Below are 19,575 nucleotides of genomic sequence, written 5' to 3'. Positions count from 1 at the left end.
TCAACACTGTATCATTCCAAAATGGGACTGTTATAATCAATTCTCGATCTTCACTTTCTTTATTGTCGCAAGTCTTTGAGGTGGAAGTCTTGTTACAGACATATACAACTCGACAAGGGTCCTCCCACAAGCCCCTACTCGGTTCAAGATTCTGGACGGCTACTCTTACAAACCCTATCAAAATTCGACACAGGCAGAGGTGTTATTGTGGCTGCTACAGTCATGCATCAGATCTTCGTCAAGGGTTTGGACGGAAAGAAAAAATACTAGCAGGTTTCGATCTGAGGAGGAAGCTCAAGTAAAAAGTCTCGTATCAATTGCAATTGCTCGTGCCGACACTCGACAGATTGTTGAAGATGCCCTTCTGGCCGCGATCGATGATGGGTTATATCCGCCGATCAATGCGTAGGCTCAGGGCGGAAAAACAAGTTTTTTTTATTTTTTACACTTCGCGGCAAGGTATAATTCCGCGGTCCAGAAATCCCCGTGGATAGGCTGCTCGCGGACAGTCTGCCCACAGAACTTTCCTGCTTTCTTTCTTTTTTTTTTTTCAAATTTTTTTCTTTTTTTTTTCAATTTTTTTTTCAATTTTTTTTTTTCAATTTGGCGTCGACGCATCACAGTCGTTTGAAAACGATGATGACGGGGGACTCATGTGAGCATAGGGTGAGGGCGACAGCGACAATGACACCTTTCTAGCTCGGTATATTTTCAATTTGGATCCATTGACCGCTTGAGGTACCTTCTGTCCGTCCAAGGTCGATAGTTTGATTCCTCCATTGTCGCCAACTTCTCGGATCTGGTATGGTTCGACCCATTGCACCTTGAACTTCCTTGGTTTTATTTCATTGCGACTGTCGTATTTCAATACTAACTGTCCTGGTTGGAATCTGCTACATTTAGATGCTTATCATGCCAGACCTTGCGTCGGTTCTGCGTGACTTCTGTCGCCCACTGTGCCAGCAATCGCTTCTCTTCCAACTTGTTCAAATTTTTTAGCCGCTCCTGTAAGCTTTCGACATCATCCAGCTTGTTTTCCAGTGCTATGCGTAGGCTCGGAATCATGAATTCTGCTAGTACTACCGCTTCTTGTCCGAACATTAACTAGAATGGTGTGCGCCCTGTCGTCACCTTGTACGCCATGCGGTAAGCCCAAAGGGCGGTGGGTAAGTTTTCCTCCCAGTCGACACCTTCAACCGCGTAGGATTTGTAGATGATGGATACCAGGGTTTTATTGGTAGCCTCGGCCTATCCGTTTGCTCTTGGATAGTACGGACTCGACAGTGAATGATAAATCTTGAACTGGGTGGTGAGCAGACGAATGACATGATTAACAAAATGTCCTCCCCTATCACTTGTTAATTGCAACGGAATTCCATACCTGGTAATGATTTGTTCATAAATTAACTTCGCGGTGTTGATGGCCAAGTTATCTGGTAACGCACGTGCCTTCGCCCACTTGGTCAGGTACTCTGTTGCGACGATGATGTACTGGCATCGTCGAGTCTTGCTCACCCTCAGGGGTCCAATAAAATCTAATCCCCATCGCTCAAAAAGTTCCTGTGCATGAGAGGGGTTAAGTGGCATGAAATCTCTCTTCAGCGGCTTCCTGGCCCGTTGGCAAGTGTCACATTCGACTACCCATTCCTGCGCGTTGTTGTACACCGTCGGCCTCAAGAGACTTACGAGCAATCTCTTTTGTGCAGTGGTGTCGGGTCCCATGTGTCCGCCCGTGGGACCCTCATGCGCTTCTTTTAATACCTGCGGTATCTCCTCTTCCAACACACACCGCCGAAGAATATGATCCGGCCCCATTTTGTAGAGCAATCCGTTGATCAATTGAAAGGTGCGGCTCCTGATTATCAACTTGTGCCTTTCACTTGATGGCATCCCAGTGGGAAACTGTCCTGCTGACAGGTACTTGCCGACATCCTGTACCATGCCGGTAGTACCCCAATCTAAAACAGCTGCGCGTCAGGAAAGTTGTCATTCACATCCTTTGCTGGTTCCCCTGTTTTGATCTGTGACAGGTGGTCGGCACTGACATGTTTCTTTCTCGACCGGACAATAATCTTGAAAGTAAATTCTTGCAACAGGAGTAGCCATCTGCTGATCCTCCCTTGGATGACAGGTTTATTAATCATGTACAACAGGGCTTGGTGATCAACATAGAACACAAACAGCGTAGTGAGCAAATAATGACGGAATTTTTGCACAACATAGATCATTCCTAACGCTTCTCTTTCAGTTGTGCTGTAGTTCTGCTCGGCCTTTGATAACAACTGGCTGGCCAAGTATATCTGTCTGTGCTAGGGTCGCGCTGATTGCATAGTTGGAGGCATCCACATGAACATGAAACTCTTTATTCCAATCCGGATACGCCAAGATGGGTCCCGTAGCCAGTCGTACCTTCAGCCCTTCAAATGCCTCGTCCTTGTCTTTGTCCCATCTAAATGATCCTTCCTTGCAGGTTAACCTATCTAGTGGGTATGACACCTTGGCAAAATTTTTAATAAATCTCTTGTAATAACCTATATGCCCGAGAAAAGACTTTACCTCCATTACATTAGTGGATGGCTGCATTTCAAGAATGACTCTCACCTTGTCGGGGTCCGTCTTTAACCCTTCCTTATAGACAATGTGTCCGAGCAGTCTTCCCTGCGGAAACATGAATTTGCACTTCTTGGGATTCAATGCTAGTTGTGCTTTGTGACATCTCTCCATGCATTCACCAAGTGTTGCCAGGTGTCCGTCCTCTGTGCTAAATATTGACCAATCGTCGAGGAATGCTTTGAAGTTTCCCACGGACATCTTGTTGAAGATATGCAATATAATCCGCTGGAAGGTGGCTGGCGTGTTACATAACACGAATGGCATCCGGTTGTACGCATAAACTCCATCTTCGACGACAAAGGTTGTCTTCAATTTGTCCTCCTCCGCTATAGAGATTTGGTTGTATCCAGAAAACCCGTCCATAAAAGAGTAAATTTCATGTCCGACGACCTCCAAAATGCTGTCTGTGAATGGAATCGGGAAGGGATCCTTGATCGTGACTGCATTCAGGCATCTGAAATCGACGCATATCTGGATCTGTATCCTTCTTTAGTGAGATGACTATCGGTGACACCCATTCGCTGGTTTGCACCTTGAAGATAATGCCAACTTCCAGCATCCGGTTGATTTCCTCCGTAACCCGTGCCGTATAGTTCTTGTTCATCCTGTAGGGTCGCTTCCGTACAAGTATGGCTCCTTCCATCAACAGGATGTGGTGCACACATAATTTCGGGGGTACTCCCTTGAGGTCTTTGTATGTCCATGCAAACACATCCTTGTATTCCAAAAATATCTTGAATGCCGCGGCTTTGAGTATTGGATCCCAGTTATCTCCGACTAGTATGTGCTTTGGCTTTGCTTCGTCCCCCAAATTCATTGTTTGCAGCGTAGCTTCATTATACTTGATTGTCTCCCCTTCACTGAATGCATGAGCGGGTGTAACATCCAATGGTGCCTCCCCCTCCTTTACTTCAGTAAACTCCTTCGGATATTTGTTCGCTCTCGGGCCTTCCTCAATTGACAGAACATTGCAGTTGTGAAATAATTCGTAGTCCTCCATTTGCCAATGGTAGAGACCATTGACCGAATCCAAGTCGTCATCCGTTGATACCCCATCCAATCGCAAGACTCCCTCCTGATCACGTTCCATTCATTGTCTGCCTTCATCCTCCTCTTCCTCAGAATTTGATGATAGGGCCTCTTCCCCTACCATTTGGGTATGTAGATCAATGACAAATCGGCGGCCTTGACTTTCCAGTGATAAAGTGTTCTTCCAGTCGTGTCAGGCTCTTGCTTCGATAAGCCACTCGCGGCCCAGGATGGCGTCGTATCCTTTTCTCTTCAATGGAATCACCACGAAATCCATTAGGAACGCCTGAGTGCCAATTGTTACCGGCTGTGCCATGAGAATACCCAGTGGTTTAATGCCATGTTGATCGGCTGTCAGCAACTGAAATCTCGGAGGCCACAATGTCGGCTGTCCAAGCTTCCTCCAAGTTTCTTCCGGCAATACATTTACGCCGGACCCTCCGTCAACTATTGTGTCCGTGAGAACATGTCCGAGGATCCCCATCTGGATGACTGCGGGGTGTCGTCCGGATGTCAGCGCCAGCAACATTTGATCTTCTTCGCCTACAACAATCTCTTTTGCCTTCCCTCGACTTGGTTCTCCCGGTGACTTTTCCTTCCCTCGACCTGGTTCTTTCGGTGACTTGGGAACTAGCATAATATTTGATAGAGCAGATCGGAGTTGAGGCATGGTGAGAAGCAAGTCATTTATCTTTACTGGTACCTCCGTCTGCAAAATTTTCTGTACTATGTTTTGTTCGGCGAAATTCCTCGCTGAAGTGCCGGTGGTGACTTGAGGTGTTGCCGCTTGGGATACTTTTTCTGCCTCTGCCCGTGCTTCTGCAAATTTTCTCTTTTCTTCAGCGGGGTCCGGATATTCTTTTGCTTGCTTTTGCGTAATTGCCAGAACTTCTTCCTCATCTGTCTCGACAGTGATCAAGTTCACTCCTGATTTTGGACACTTGGAGTCCTTGTGATCGCCGGGTCCGCACCATCGACACAATAGTTGAGGTGTATTCGCCGTTGGACACTCCTGCGCAAAATGCCCCCACAAGTTACATGCGTGGCACTGAACAATCGGCCGTCCATTTGCATCATACTGGATTCGGCTTCTGCTCGTATTGTTATTGTTATTGTTGGCATTATTATTGTTGTTCTGTCCACGTCTATTATTCCTGTATCCGCCGGATGTGGCACCTGCACTATTTTTGTTCCCGTTACTGCTCGACGGGGAAGCCTCCTGCGTAAGAAGCACCTGCGGAGATCCTCTTGTCTTCATGTTAAAGGGGCACTCCTTTGTCGAATGGCCCATGATTTGACAGATGTCGCAGAATTGATTCTTTGGACAGGATCTTTTAGTATGACCGTTGGTCTTGCACTCCGTGCACCACACCTCACTGCTTTTTGGCTCCTTGTGCATGTTTTTAAACTCCATCATACAAATCATGTCCTTCTATAGGGCGCGGACCTTCTTGCTACTGCCTTCATTGTTGCTGCTATCTTCGTCGGAAGGCTCGTCGTCATCAGAATCAGAGGATCTAGTCTTCTTTTTCTTCTTTGTCTTGTGCTCACTTTTGAGATTCAATGCTTTGTTATAGGCTACCGTGTATGACGACAGCGACACAATTTTCATTTTCTTCCATAGGTTAGGGCGTAGACCTTCCATGAACCACCTTTTCTGAAGTCCATTTGCCGGCTTATTCTCCATTTTGTTTATCAAATCTTTTAATTTCCTGGCGTAAATGCAGACAGTTTCGTTCTTTCCTTGCTTGGTATTGAAGATCTCTGCTACAATTTCATTATCGTCACGCAACAGTTGAAATTCGGCCATAAACTCTTTTTTAATGTTATTCCAACTGTCCAGCTTCTGCGGATCTGTACTAGTAAACTAGTCAATTGCCACACCCCGTAGGATTGCCGGAAATTGCCTCATCCAGTCGTCTTCATCAGTTATCCCATTTGCCCTCTAGATTGTTTCACATGTTTTGCAATGTCAAATGGGATCGGTCGTACCATCGCCATCGAACTTCGATAGTTTCTCTTTTGGTCCTGCCATCATGATTGGTTTCTGTAAACAGACATTGCTCGGTCCTGCAACACTGGCGCTGTTCACTCCCACATCGGTGGTCTGTACTCCCACACCAGTGGACTGGTCTCCCACACCGGTGGTCTGCACTCCCGCACTGGTGATCTGTACTTCAACACCGACAATCTGCTCTTTCACACCGGCGGTTTGTACTGCAACACCAGCGGTCTCAACAACTGCGAACCTTGGTGAAGAAAAAGGATATTCTGAAGTTGTCTCCCGCGGAAGTGTATCCCGAACGAAAAGTTCACTCCATGCTCTTGCTCCGTCGGCACTCCGAGCCGTGCGAGTCAATGCTCTTCCGTCTGGATTCTCTTCCCTCGGCGAACACAAATTCAAAAACTCCTCCCGTGCTTCTTCCACCAATTCCACCCGTTGTCAAGTCTCCTCCAACAATGCCCCCGCACTCCTGTTTCCATTGGCAATCTTCTGGAATCTCCTTCGGCGGTCTGCCTGCTGTGCCAGAATTAAATGTTCTTGTGTAGTACGGATTCCATCTTTTCCCTTGGCCTTATTTCTATCCTTGTTAAGCTGATTTGGCATTAATCTTCATTCCTCCCCCCTTCCAGGTTCATAAGGCAACAACACCAAATGTTTACTGCATAGGTTAATTAAGAAATGCACACGGATAATGAACACGAACAGCATAACTCTTTAAATTATTCGCATATGCCAGAACATTACATTATGCTTCATAAGATGAGATTCAATGATAGAAGATTCTTTACAATGATCCTAGATGGGATATAAATACTATCCGCCGAACCTTCCCGAAGGAGTCCATCGGCCACAAACATTATGTCCGCTACAAACTATTTACCCGTTGGCTGCAGAATACAGAAACACCAACGACAATCACCCCGTCGGCTACAGAAACACCGACGAAAATCACCCCGTCGGCTACAAAAACACCAACGTCAATCCAGTCGGCTGACATCAAACATCAAATATGGAAAGATGCCATGTCAGAAGAGTATCAGTCCATTGTAAAAAATGATGTATGGGACATAGTTCCAAGACCTAAATGAAAATTTGTTGTATCATCAAAATGGTTCTTCAAGATCAAACATGTTGCAGATGGTAGCATTGAGAAACACAAGAGCCGATTTGTTAAAAGAGGTTTCTCTCAAAAGGAGGGTATTAATTATGAAGAGACTTTTGCCTCTGTTGCTTGATACACATTAGTCAAAGCCGTAATTGCTTTTGCAACATCAAAAGGATGGAAGATCCATCAAATGGATGTGAAGACTGTATTCCTCAATGACACGATTGAAGAGGAAGTCTATTTAGAGCAACCTGAAGGTTTTGTCATACATAATGCTGAATCACATGTTTGCAGATTAAAGAAGGCTTTGTATGGACTTCAACAAACCCCTAGAGCTTGGTACGAAAGGATTAATCAGTACCTTGTGGGATTAGAGTTTTCCAAGAATGATGGAGATCCGAACCTCTATTTTAAGGTAATTAATGGTGATATGTTAATTCTTATTATATATGTTGATGACGTGTTAAGCATAGGAGAGGATCATCTAATCTCCCAATGTAAAAGGGATGTCGCTTTAAAATTTGACATGAAAGACTTGGGGATTTTACATTACTTCCTTGGATTAAAAGTTTGGCATCAGTTAGATGGTATCACTCTTAATCAAAGGAAGTATACTATTGACATTCTCAAGAGGTTTGGAGTGTTGGAGTGTAGATCCATGTCTATACCCATGGAAGTTAATTTGCACAAATTAAAGGAAGCAACAATAAATTCAGAATTTGCAGATCCTACTCTCTACAGACAAATAATTGGATCCGTGATGCATTTGCTGAACTCAAGACCGGATATAAGTTATGCAGTGAATGTACTGAGCCAGTTTATGTGTGAACCAAAGGAGATGCATCTTGTTGCTGCAAAACACATTCTGAGATATCTTTGAGGTACAATTGGATATGGTCTTAGATACAACCATGTAGGCTTACATGGATACATTGACTTAGATTGCGCTGGACATGTGATTGATTGAAAGAGCAAATCAGGAGTTGCTTCAGTTTAGGATCAACAATGATTTCATAGATTAGTAGGAAACAGTCCTTAGTTGCACAAAGCTCTACGGAAGTTGAGTATATTGTAGCCTCTATGGGAGCAAGAGACATAATGTGGCTTAGGTAATTGATTGTAGGACTATTTGGTGAGCCCTTGAATCCTACTATTACTCATTGTGATAATCAAAGTTGCATCAAGCTTTCAGTGAATCCATTGTTCCATGGTAGATCAAAACACATCGAGATTCCTTATTAGAATGTTAGAGACATGGTAGAAAGGAATGTGATTTAGTTGGAGTATATTAGTACAAGCGATCAGACAACCGACATTCTCATGAAACCTCTCTTGAGGATAAAAGATGAACACTTTTGGAATAAACTTGGTATAGTTGAAAATGTAAGTCAAATTTCAGATTTAGTCTCAATTATTTTTTGTTTGTACTTATATATAAAGATGTTTAATGTGTAAACTTTTTGTTGTCATTTGTGTGACTCCATATGACCTTATGGGCTCCTCTGGACAATATTGAAAGGTGACGAATTTTCAAATAATGAAAAGTTGTATTTGACATTGTAAGGTGACAACTTTACAATGATCTATTTCACAATCATGATGGATATCACGTGACTTGATATCTGTGGACATGTCATGATAATTAATATATCTTAGACATTTAAATAAATATCACAAGACTTGATATTATTTGATAGATCATAATGATCCTTTAGAGATAATCATGTGGATAATGTATCCATGGATGTACCATCATTAATCATCCATATGGTAGACGTCATGAAACTTGATGTCAGTGCACATACAATAATATGGATATTTGAGTTATGAAGAATGTCACATGATTTGATATTCTTGTGTATACCATATCTCCTGATATCATGAGTAAGGTGATATCTCTTTCTCACAATAAATAAATCTATTTAGATACTTGGATAGACTTTTTTCTGCCCTAGGTAAGAGGGAGTGTTGAAATGATAGCTTTGGTTATATAAACATGAATGATAATTATCAATAGAATGATCTATGATTTTACGCACATATATATGTGTGTGTGTGTGTGTGTGTGTGTAGACACACACACACATTGAGTACACACACACACACACACAATAAATACTTAACCAGAAATCATTATATTGACCATTTTGTAAAACAAATTATCATTTATGATAATCTAATTATCATTGCTCGATTGTTCCAAGTATAATCTGAAATTATCGCTCTGCATTATCCCTGTTATTTATGAGTATCGATCTGCATTATCATATATCAGCTTTCAATTTATAAAGCTTGTTATAAATACCAATAACCATCGGATGAGAAATAATGTTAATTTGCTTATTGAAACAGTGTAAATACTATTCATGTGTGAAGTAATCAGTTTGCTTAAGCCACCGATAATGAAGCGGTGCATGTCGGTGGAGAGACATGCCTCTGTCTATGGAGAGACATTTGACGTCTCATCAAAATAATATATGTACCTCCAAGCAGATTGAAATATGACAAGTACCAAAATTCACAAGTGCAAGTCGGTATTCAATCTCTCTCTCTAGTATTTAGAAATTTATGATCCATATTCTGAAATAATTGAAGTATTACCAAATCAGAAATATTCACATTTGCGAAATATCATTGCATCATTATTCTCATTGTAACCTGCAAAGTACCATAAGTCAGTAAGGGATTTAATTCCAGAGATAGTAAAATAAAAAATATATCTATACTCTGGACTACTATGAATCTAATCAACATTTACAGGCAAAACACGAGACTTCAAATGGTAAAACAACACATGCAAGTACATGCAAGTAACCAAATGCACTTGCGAGTAACATGCAAGAACATGCAATCTTCAAAAATCAAAGAATTTTGCCCAAACTAAGAAATCATGCAATCAAAACCCTTGACTAAGCTTGCGATTTTCAGCAAAAATCTTCAAAGACAAATCAATTTTTTTATAAAATACCTTTAGCAATTTTCATTTAAAAAAATTGAAAAACAAATTTCTAGCAAAAATTCCAGATCAGAGGCTAAATTTTTTCTTAAGAAAACTTGCCAAATTTAATGAAATCCCATTGACCCGCTTGGATACCTTGTTATGGTAAATCGATGTTGTTGTAGTTGTATTAAACAAAGAAGATGAAAACTCCTTATATAGATTTACAAAGACGATGTTTCTAAAAGAAATAATCATGAACTAAAGACGAAAATAGAAACTTCTCAATAAACTAAAGACTAACTAAGATGACCCTTAAAAAAATGTTATAATATTCTAATAAATTTTCATTGCAATCAATAGTTCTTTGGCATGCAAGCAAGCCTTAAATATACTGCATTTTTTAAAATAGAGCACCCTTAAATAGATATTTTAGAAAACTATCTTGAAATAGATGTCTCCCAAAATTAGCCTTAGCCAAAAATAGCAAGTTTGGTGTTGTTTAGTTTATCTTTGTGTTTCTGATACAATCTCCATATTTTGGGTATTGTATATCCTCTTAAGAAACTTGAAACTGACAACTCACCAAATAATCATGGTGACTTAATTTAAAACACTTTCATCCTTTGCTCTCTGTAAGCATTGAAACCTTGTTGTTTTGAAACTCTATGCCTGGTCACCAATAACCCCTGAAAGTCTATCCTTGGTGCGCAACCATTGCATGATAATTTTGAAATACCTCGAGTGAAGAGTGCAAGAAATGTTATGCTTGGAAGAATGAGAACAAGTTCCAGACCCCCAAAGTTGCAATGAAACTGGAAGGATCTGCTGGTAATGATCAACAAGATGTTGGGAAAGTTGCTTCAATTGTGTTTGTTTATGTTTTAAAGGTGAAACCTGGGTTTCTCCATTTAAAATCAAGCTCCTTCAGAAACTCGTCTTGTTTTTAAGTGTTTTATCCTTCTTAGGGCTTGCTTTTAGACTTTTGTGAAGATTTGTTTTACATGTTTTCACTTTGAGACTCTCTACGCCTCAAGACTGCACTTTATCATAAAACACTTTTCATGTTTCAACCCTTGATTTTTATCATCCAATCCTCTAGGTGTGACCACAGGCACTATTAGCAACTTTTTGAATCTTTTGAACATGTTTTTTGACATTTGAGTCATAGGTGTTATTTTTGGAGGATCGCTGCATATGTAATTGCATTGCATTTTGGTATATATTTTCCAATGGCAGCGATTTCATTCTTATTTATATTAAGGAAGAGTCATGGAGAGACATGTCTATCCATTATTATCTAATTAATATAATAACAAATGATTATTTAATCATATAATATCTCACACACACACATACACACACACACACATATATATATATATATATATATATATATATTTCTGCACTTTAGTCTCAGTTTATCCAACTGAAGCTACCAAAAATCAACAATAAGGCACATGCAAAAGGCCTTTAATGCCTTTTTTGATGTTAAAACTTGATGTTAAGTGGCTTGGGTGTGCTTCTAGGGGCGTCTTTGCACTTTTTGTTCTAACTGATCACTTACAAAGTAAGTTGCACACAAATAAAGAAAAGAAAAGGCTATATCTAATTAAATTTTGACAACACAAAAAAAACAAATAAAGCATTTCTCGTTATATTTACATTTCTTTAAGGCCTAATGTTTAGGTACTGTTATGAACAAGGGTCTTTTTACCTCAGTACCGCTCTGACAAATAAGTGTATTTTTAAGCTGCTTCGACTTATTTTTTGGCATTAGTGGATGTTAATGTATTTTTCCCTTTTTATTGTGCTTTGAATTTTTTCATTCCATATTTGTGAGAATAAGCCTGCAATGTTGCAAAGGGCTCATATGTGATAGGGGAAAATTTATGCCATTTCCTTATGTCTGCAGTCTAATGATTAACACATTAATAATGGCAAGTAGATAAAATTATGTTCTACTAGTTTTTCAAAATTTTGGGTTATTCATTGGTTTAGATTCAAAGTGCCATTATTGTGTATGATGACAGGTACGAGAAAAGCTACATGCATCGTGACGTGGTCACTCATGTTGCAGTCTCAAATGCAGATTTCTTTATGACAGGCAGCTGCGATGGTATGTATTATTTAACAACAATTACTGATTTTTTACAATGGTTCATGCTCTTGTGATGTTTGGTAGACAAAGTGCATAACAATTTGTCTTAAAATGTCTTTCTTATGTACTGGACTGAAATTCTTGTTTTCAGTTTACCTTTTTTAAACAGTAAATTTTCAAATGTGGATTGCTGCCAGTTTCTTATGAATGGAGCTGTTTAACTTGATTGAATATTCATGGAATTCCATGCTCATGTTAGCATTCTTAAGATGTGCCTGCTCATGTTAGCATTCTTAAGATGTGCTGTCATACACTGTTGTGATTGTTTTGATAATGATGTGAAATTAGTGGACTTTGTGAAGTCCTATGAAATTTTATTTTTTTGCACTAAAAGAGTTTAAACAACATAGAGTTCAACATATAAATACCGCACTAACCCTCACAAAACAGAATCGAGGGAAGAACCGACTAAATTTTTTACATAATTTGCCCTTTAAAACATATCAGCTACAACCTCAAAAACTAAGAACCAACCCAAAAAAAAAACAGTTTACACTTTATGCTTCTCCTATTATGATAAATCCCCCTGATTCATGTCTGCACCCACCCTTGAGTTCAGCTCCCATCCAGTAGACTGATAGCTGCATTGAACATTTTGAATCTAGGAATCATCCAAATGACACTTATTCAAAAGATTGCTCAATTCTTCTACCTCTTCCTTAGTGAGGAGGCTTTGAAATTTCTTTATGTACTGTGTGGCTTTGACTTCATCTTGGAATACTTGGATTACACCATCATGCATCAACTTCATAAATCTGGATCTTGGAATCTCCAAGCACAATGAAACCTGTGACATTATGTAAAAATGGGCGAGTTTAAGATTAAACTCAGTAGGGCATCTTCTGATGTTTTGAAAAATCTCCTTGTTCCTGTCTTTCCAAAGAATCCATAGCACTTCACCAGTTAGAGCATACCAAAACTTGTTAACAAAAGGATCAAAAGACTTAACATACCCAGCAAGGATTTCACACCAAGAAAAACCAACATCACAATTCCAAACAATAGGAAGGCCAAAGAAAATAGACCAAATCTTCTTGGTATACAAACATTAAAAAAAAAAACATGCTCAAAGCTTTCAGGTTTATTACAGAGACTACAAATGACTGGATTAACATTAATGGCAGACAGCACAGGCCCAATAGCAAGTTTTTTTAACAGCAACAGCCATCTAAAATGAATAACTTTAGGCTCACATGGTCCTTTCCAAAAATACTCAAAAAGAATTGCCAGTTAGAGAATGGACATTCAAACCCCCAACAAGTAGCAACCCGCAGTAGCACAGAGTTATCAGTCTTAAGCATAGCATATATCTGTTTAGTGGAAGAATCCATTTTGCATTTTTTAGAAATGTTTCACTGTTCATCATAATACCCATCCTTTCCTTGCCAATCACTTTAGTGAGCAGAGTATATGTCTTCTTTTGTGTTCTAGGGATCTCAAATTTCTTGGAGATCTCATCCCATGGCCCAAGCTTCATATTAACCAAAAGATCACCAATCAATGATATGCCTTTCTCATTCCACTTCTTAGCAGAACAACATTGAGTAAGTGCATGAGGTTTATTATTCAAGTACAACCCCCACCAAATAGACCTGTCAATAACCACATATCTAGGAGGTCTCCCTGCAACATTCCTACAGGAGATGAGCTCCCGCACCTGAGTCCAAGCAGACCAAGAGAGCTAAACACCTTCGAGCCAAAGATCTTCGTCTTAAAATCCCCCAAGATGATATCCAATAACGGAATTTTGCCCCACTGCTTACTTTTCCTAATCACCGATTGTTCAATGTTGTTTCTCATCAAAATTTTCCAGGGCTTATTTCCCAACAAAGCTTTGTAAATCCATTTAGCAGCCAGAGCAATCCCCTGGGCTCTAATATCTTTTAAACCAAGCCCTCCAAGGTGTTTGGTAAGGCAGCACCATTCCCATTTAACACAATTCCTCTTCCTTGAGCCCATCCCATTTGACCACAAGAAATCACGAAGAATTTTCTCAAGTAACTTAAACTGATACTTAGCAAACAACCATGTAGAAGCAAGATACAAATGATGAGAAGATAGGACTTTCTGCACAACCTGCACTCTCCCAACCAAAGAAAGGGACTGCGTTTGCCACCTAATATGCTTGCTGTTCATTTTACTAAAAAACCAGTCCCACATATCAGGAAAGGAAGGCTCCAAGGTAAACGGGATACCCAGATATCTGATAATAGCCTTAGGTCCATTCCACCTCCACCCCATTTCACTTAACCATCTATGAGGATCCTCAACCCACCCCAAAACAGCAGATTTGTGGGGAGCTACCTTGGCCCCAGAAGCAAGGCTATTATGATGTCACTGCGTGTATAATGGCTTATAGCATTATGAGGTGGCTCGTAAGTATGTCTGGCGTGTATACATCTGTGTGCTGGTGGTTCCTGCATTCATTGGTATCAGTTATGATTGGAAACCTGCTGTCTCCTGGTACTGCAGCCTTGAGACCTCTCATGTTTAGGGAAGACTTCACGCTATGTGCCTTGCGGAAGAGAAACAGGTTCTTTTTGATTGGCATATCTAGGTCTTAGATAGATATATAGCATTATTCAGCTGTATAATATTCGGAGTGTTATCATTGTGTGATTAGTGTTTTATCTTCTGTGATTCAAATGGAATGATATTCAGAAGTCAGTGTTATTCAAAGGCTGAAAATGTGATTGTATTCATATCATTCTGTAGTGCATCTCTGTTGGGATTATTTCTTTGTTATCATCATATTTATAAATTGCTGAGTTTTGTATCAGAGATTGTAATAAGCCATTTCAATGTGTGATTGTTAACAATCTGAGACTAGAACTTGTAAAGAGCCCTGCTGGCTCTTACTCAAACTATGCCGACGAAAGATTTATTTGTGTTTTTGGAGGTTTATGATTTTTTTTGTATTTTTTCAAATATATCAATAAGTTTTCTTTTTCCTTTTCCAGAATGTCAAATAAATAACAATGCATGGAAATTGAAATTGCAAATTCTCTTTTCAGAGATGCCTTGAGACCCTTGGTCACCCTGGTCCTTAAACTTTGGTGTTGGATTTCTTCCAGCCAAGGAAGGACCCCTAGTCCTTTCCTTTGTGTCTTCCTTTGCTTTCTTTGTTCCTTTGTTCTTTCGTGGGCACTGTTTGGTGTTCCTGCTGTGGGTTGTTTTCCTTGTTTGTAAGCTCTCAGTCCCTTGGGCCCTTGTTGGTCTCTTGTAGGACATTATTAAATTTATTGTATCTTCTATATTTTATTATAGAACATAGTCAATGATGGCAACTATATAGAACGCATATCTCTGAAACTCAAAATGCAAGAACTTGATGATGAAAATGTGCAACGTTGGATTCCAGTGATGAAGGGAAGTGATCATAAATTGGTCTCTACAGAAAAATGCCAGCCCGGGAATGTGGGCACAGCTTTGTTATGACCAGACATTGTCAATACATTACTGATCGCAGCCCTGTGATACTTAACACTGCTCCTCAATGTTTAATCAAAGCCCCTTCTTCCCTTGACTATATGCAATATGGGTGCCAACACTGAACACCAATTTGCCTCAGAATTATCAGAATTGGTAGCCATCCCTTCACTTGACACTTATCAGTACATAAATGACTTTTAGCTAATACAATTGATCCTACAGAAGATAAACCCAATCTCAGACCCTAACACCAGCGTTCACAGTTCTTGCAATATGGATCGACTCATCAAATCCAGTACTAAGCAACAGCAGCAAATGACACAATTCATTGGCGAGGACTTTCCACTCAAAGTGCATAGGAAACTGAGAAATTTACAATTTCTTCAACTCAAATCCTCAAACCTCAAATTCATCAAGATATTAAAATGTATAGAATGAATATCCATCTCCATGACCTTGCTTTTATAATATTTCAATTCAAACGGTATCTCCTTCACACCAACTGGATATTGGCTTCATGTTTACACTTTTCACTTCGAAGGCTTCATGTTTCATTTAAAGTTTTATAACTTATATAACTTCTGTTTGTGTTTTTAATAGTTTTGACTTAGGCACCATTTAAAATAAAATTAAGTCACTTGAGGAACTAATGGATGCATCATGGCCCCATTGTCCTTTTAAAAGATCATTAAAGTGACTTAATAAAAATACTTTATGATAATTTATTTAATATCATTAATTATACCCCCTTTTTAATAATTCCTAAGTCAAATCATAGACTACTACTGCAAATGGGGTTACGATTGGTCATTAGATCCCTTGCTAAAATTAGTAACCCTCCTCATTGACTTACTATAAATAGTAAGTCCTAAGTATCACTCCAAACAAAGATAGTAGGAAATTGCAAGTGATGACATTTTGCATTGCCAAGGTAATTGACTTACTATAAATAGTAAGTCTTTCAAAATGCTTCATGTTAGCATGAATGCTGATGGTATTCCTATGAGGGAGTATATTAGCATTATTGGAGACATGATTCAAAGCTTATGTGTTGCATTCATGACAGTTTGTCATTGATGTCAACATACTGGTTATTCAGTGAAGACTGGTAGAATAGCAGAGAGAGATTGGCTTCACGTGTTTTGAGGATTGAAGATCAGCTTATGCGGACTTGGGATTATGTTCTACAGTATGTTTGGATGCTACAGTTAGGAGCGCATATGGAAATATGAAGACTAGATAGAGTTATAAGGATTTTAGTGAAGGTAGCTTCCAGACAGTGTTTCTAGAAAGAGGGTACTGTTGTTTGAATTTTATCTCCTAACAGAGATGGAATTTGGTTGAGCGAGCTGAGATAGATGTTGAAGACATGTTAGAGATGCTTTGGTTTGGATAGGCATAATTTGGAGATCATCAAATGAAAAGTTATGAAGACTCTGAGCCGATAGTTGTGTGTAATCTTGGTTAAAATGTAAAATTGTAATGTAACATGTATTGTAATAATATCTTAAGATGGTTCTATATTATATGTGTAAATTGGGAAAGCCTCAAGGCCGACTCAATAAATTGTTTTAGGACTTGGTGTAAAGGAAAGATTATTTCCTTGTGGTAGAGTGTTATTTTGAGATCACTATTGGTTATGGGAGCTTGAATGCGAAGATCTTTTGGATCAGAGCAGATTTTGGTGCAGTTGAGGCACTATGAGCGGAAAGGAAATTGTATTTGGCAAGAGATGTTGCTGGTTGGACAATTGTTGTTCTACAATGTATTATTCAGAAGGAATAGTACGAAGGCTATTTGGACAATGGGTTCAGTGGTCTTCCTTTCAACTCCTAACAGGGTTGGCACAACTCCTAAGAGGGTTGGAATCTCCTAACAGGGATTCAAAGTCTCCTAAGAGGGACTTATATCTATTGATTGTATTTCATTGACTCCTAACAGGGTCTATCCTCTAACAATGAACTTTCATATTTATACATCATTTTGTGGGCACCATCCCCACCAAGCCCACCGGGGTTTTCCCTCTGATCAAGGGTTTCCCTAGGTAACAAATCTGGTGTTATTGTGCATGGTTATCTTTCTATGGTTGTTGCATCTATTGTTTACATGTTTCAAAATAAATAAAGATATTGAGAGTTGTTTGAATTGCATAACTGATTCACCTCTCCCTCTTAGTTATCTTGGTGGACTTCACTTTCTAACACTTCAAACAAAGTGCTAATATACTTGGACATGGCCAATATTTTCTTTCCACCCTGGAGATGTCCCAAAATAATAGGTAATAGTGAACCAATATGCGTTGTATGCAAATGACTAGCCCATGAGGGTTGCAGTAATGGACTAATCCCGTCATCTTGGAGTTACTTAGAAGAAGGGGACATTGCATATTTCATCCTCCAGTCAAAGCTAGTGAGCTTTGTATTCAATATTTATGATTATTCAATGAAGAATATATTTTGGTTGTGGCTGGGCTTTTCCCTTGAGTAGGAGGGTTTTCCCAGGTAATCTCTAGTGTTATTGTATACTCGTGTTTTAAATTTTTTTTGATTATTGCATTTATTCTATTTTGGTTCAAAACATTAACATTGAAGAGTTGCATCCATGTTGAAGGAGGTTAATGACACCTTGTAAAGATTTAGAGGCATGAAGTTTTGTGTTTTGAAGAGTTCAAGAGGAACTAGATGTCATGTTGCTAAGTTAAGAAGATCATATGAGTTCATTTGAAGCTTATCCATGTTTAAAGTTTTTACATTTTCTCATGGCATGTTCCTATTACTGGACTTTGTGTGCTCATAGGGTTTTCTTTATAAGAGTCTTAAGAGTGAGTTTGTTTCATGGGCTTTCTTTTTATCCCAGGAAAGGAGATATCTATAGGTATTCATTATTGAAGGAGCCTATATTTACATTTGGAGCCGTAGAATTCCTTATGATAAGCCAAAATGTGGCCTCTAATAATAAAGTCCCATCTAGGTTTCTTCCAAACTCTCTCATTGTAGACTGAAACGTGGCCTCAAATAATGAACTCCTTGTTTTCATTTCTAATACTTTCTTGAATGTTTACTTCTTTACATTTGTCAAATCATTGCTTCTTTTTTGCTTTCTTTTTTGTTTGTCCTTTTGGCATTTAGCTGCCCATTTAATAATGACAATGTCTTGCCCTTCCAGCCATAGATGATAAACTGTTATCATTTCTTGCGAGCACTTCTCTTCAGATCCATTATTTGATCTGCTGTAGGCTGTATTTATATTGGATGATAAGAGGCATATTTTTTTTTCTTTATACTGATTGGTAGTGCCCCTTTCACCAAAGTTCACCACTCTTACAAGTTGGCCCCATTAACGGATACTTATATTAATTAATGGTCCAATTAATAAATTGGCTCATATAAATTATGTTATCACAACAATTTATATAATCAATAATAATACTTTTAATAAGTATATTATCAATATAATTATATTATCAATATAATTATATTATCACAACCTTTATGTTATCTATGTCTGCCTGAAGGAATCTGACCAAAGCTATAATAATATTAACTCCGCCATAATTAGGGAGGAATCCTTCTTGATATGTAATATCCCCCTTTTCATGAGTGTCAACTTTCAAAGGATTACGCCTATTTACTAACCCTCATAGGCTATTGGAGTTGTTCAAAGGGTCCAGTTGGCAGAGTTGGAGGTTAATTCCCACTCCAGAGGCCAAGGATGTTCAGATTGTCACACTTACTATTTATAGTAAGTTCCTATTTTGGGTAAGTCAAAGTTGCCATCTTTAGTAGAGCACCTAGATAGTTTGCTAGTAGTGCAGAGTTGTGGTGACATTGTTAGAGCTTTTGCTCAGAGACTTTCTATTTATAGTAAGTCAGTCATGCCATGTTGCTATTCTGGCAGGGCAATTATGCGCCAGACTTGGATAGTATCAGGATTTTCAGTTGATCGAGTGGAGGATTTGATGAGCTATTTATTGATTATTAATTATTAGTTAAGTTATACTTGATTAATATACTGAAGTTTATAATAAAGCTACATCTAGTGCATTAAATGTTTTATTATAAAATGTCTTTGGCGCCTAAGCACGGAGGAATTTTAATTAAATATTATAATTTGAATGGCAACAAAAACAAATATGATGTTAACAGTTAAAAGCTAGGTCACAATATAAGTTATGTGGAGAGTGAAATTGAAGCTTCCAACCGATTTGCCTTGAAATTTATAAATGCATTTAAATGCAAAGAACCAAATCATCCATTGTGCATTTGATAGTTGTGAAATTGTGATTAATTTGT

General features: G+C 38.9%; 1 protein-coding gene across 1 annotated transcript in view; it reads left to right on the top strand.

The window, feature by feature from the left end:
* Positions 1–19,575, top strand: part of CYP71 (cyclophilin71) — a 234,559-nt gene that overhangs the window by 29,022 nt on the left and 185,962 nt on the right. The window contains exon 2 of the mRNA XM_089799754.1: positions 11,724–11,809. Coding sequence (XP_089655880.1) covers positions 11,724–11,809 — 86 coding nt within the window. The remainder of the gene's footprint in view (positions 1–11,723; positions 11,810–19,575) is intronic.

This window comes from Cupressus sempervirens, chromosome 9 (assembly GCF_028749045.1).
Source record: "Cupressus sempervirens isolate cs-2001-9-10 chromosome 9, ASM2874904v1, whole genome shotgun sequence".
Classification (NCBI taxonomy): Eukaryota; Viridiplantae; Streptophyta; class Pinopsida; order Cupressales; family Cupressaceae; genus Cupressus; species Cupressus sempervirens.
Note: the sequence above shows the minus strand (reverse complement) of the source record. Positions and strands in the feature narration are given on the sequence as shown.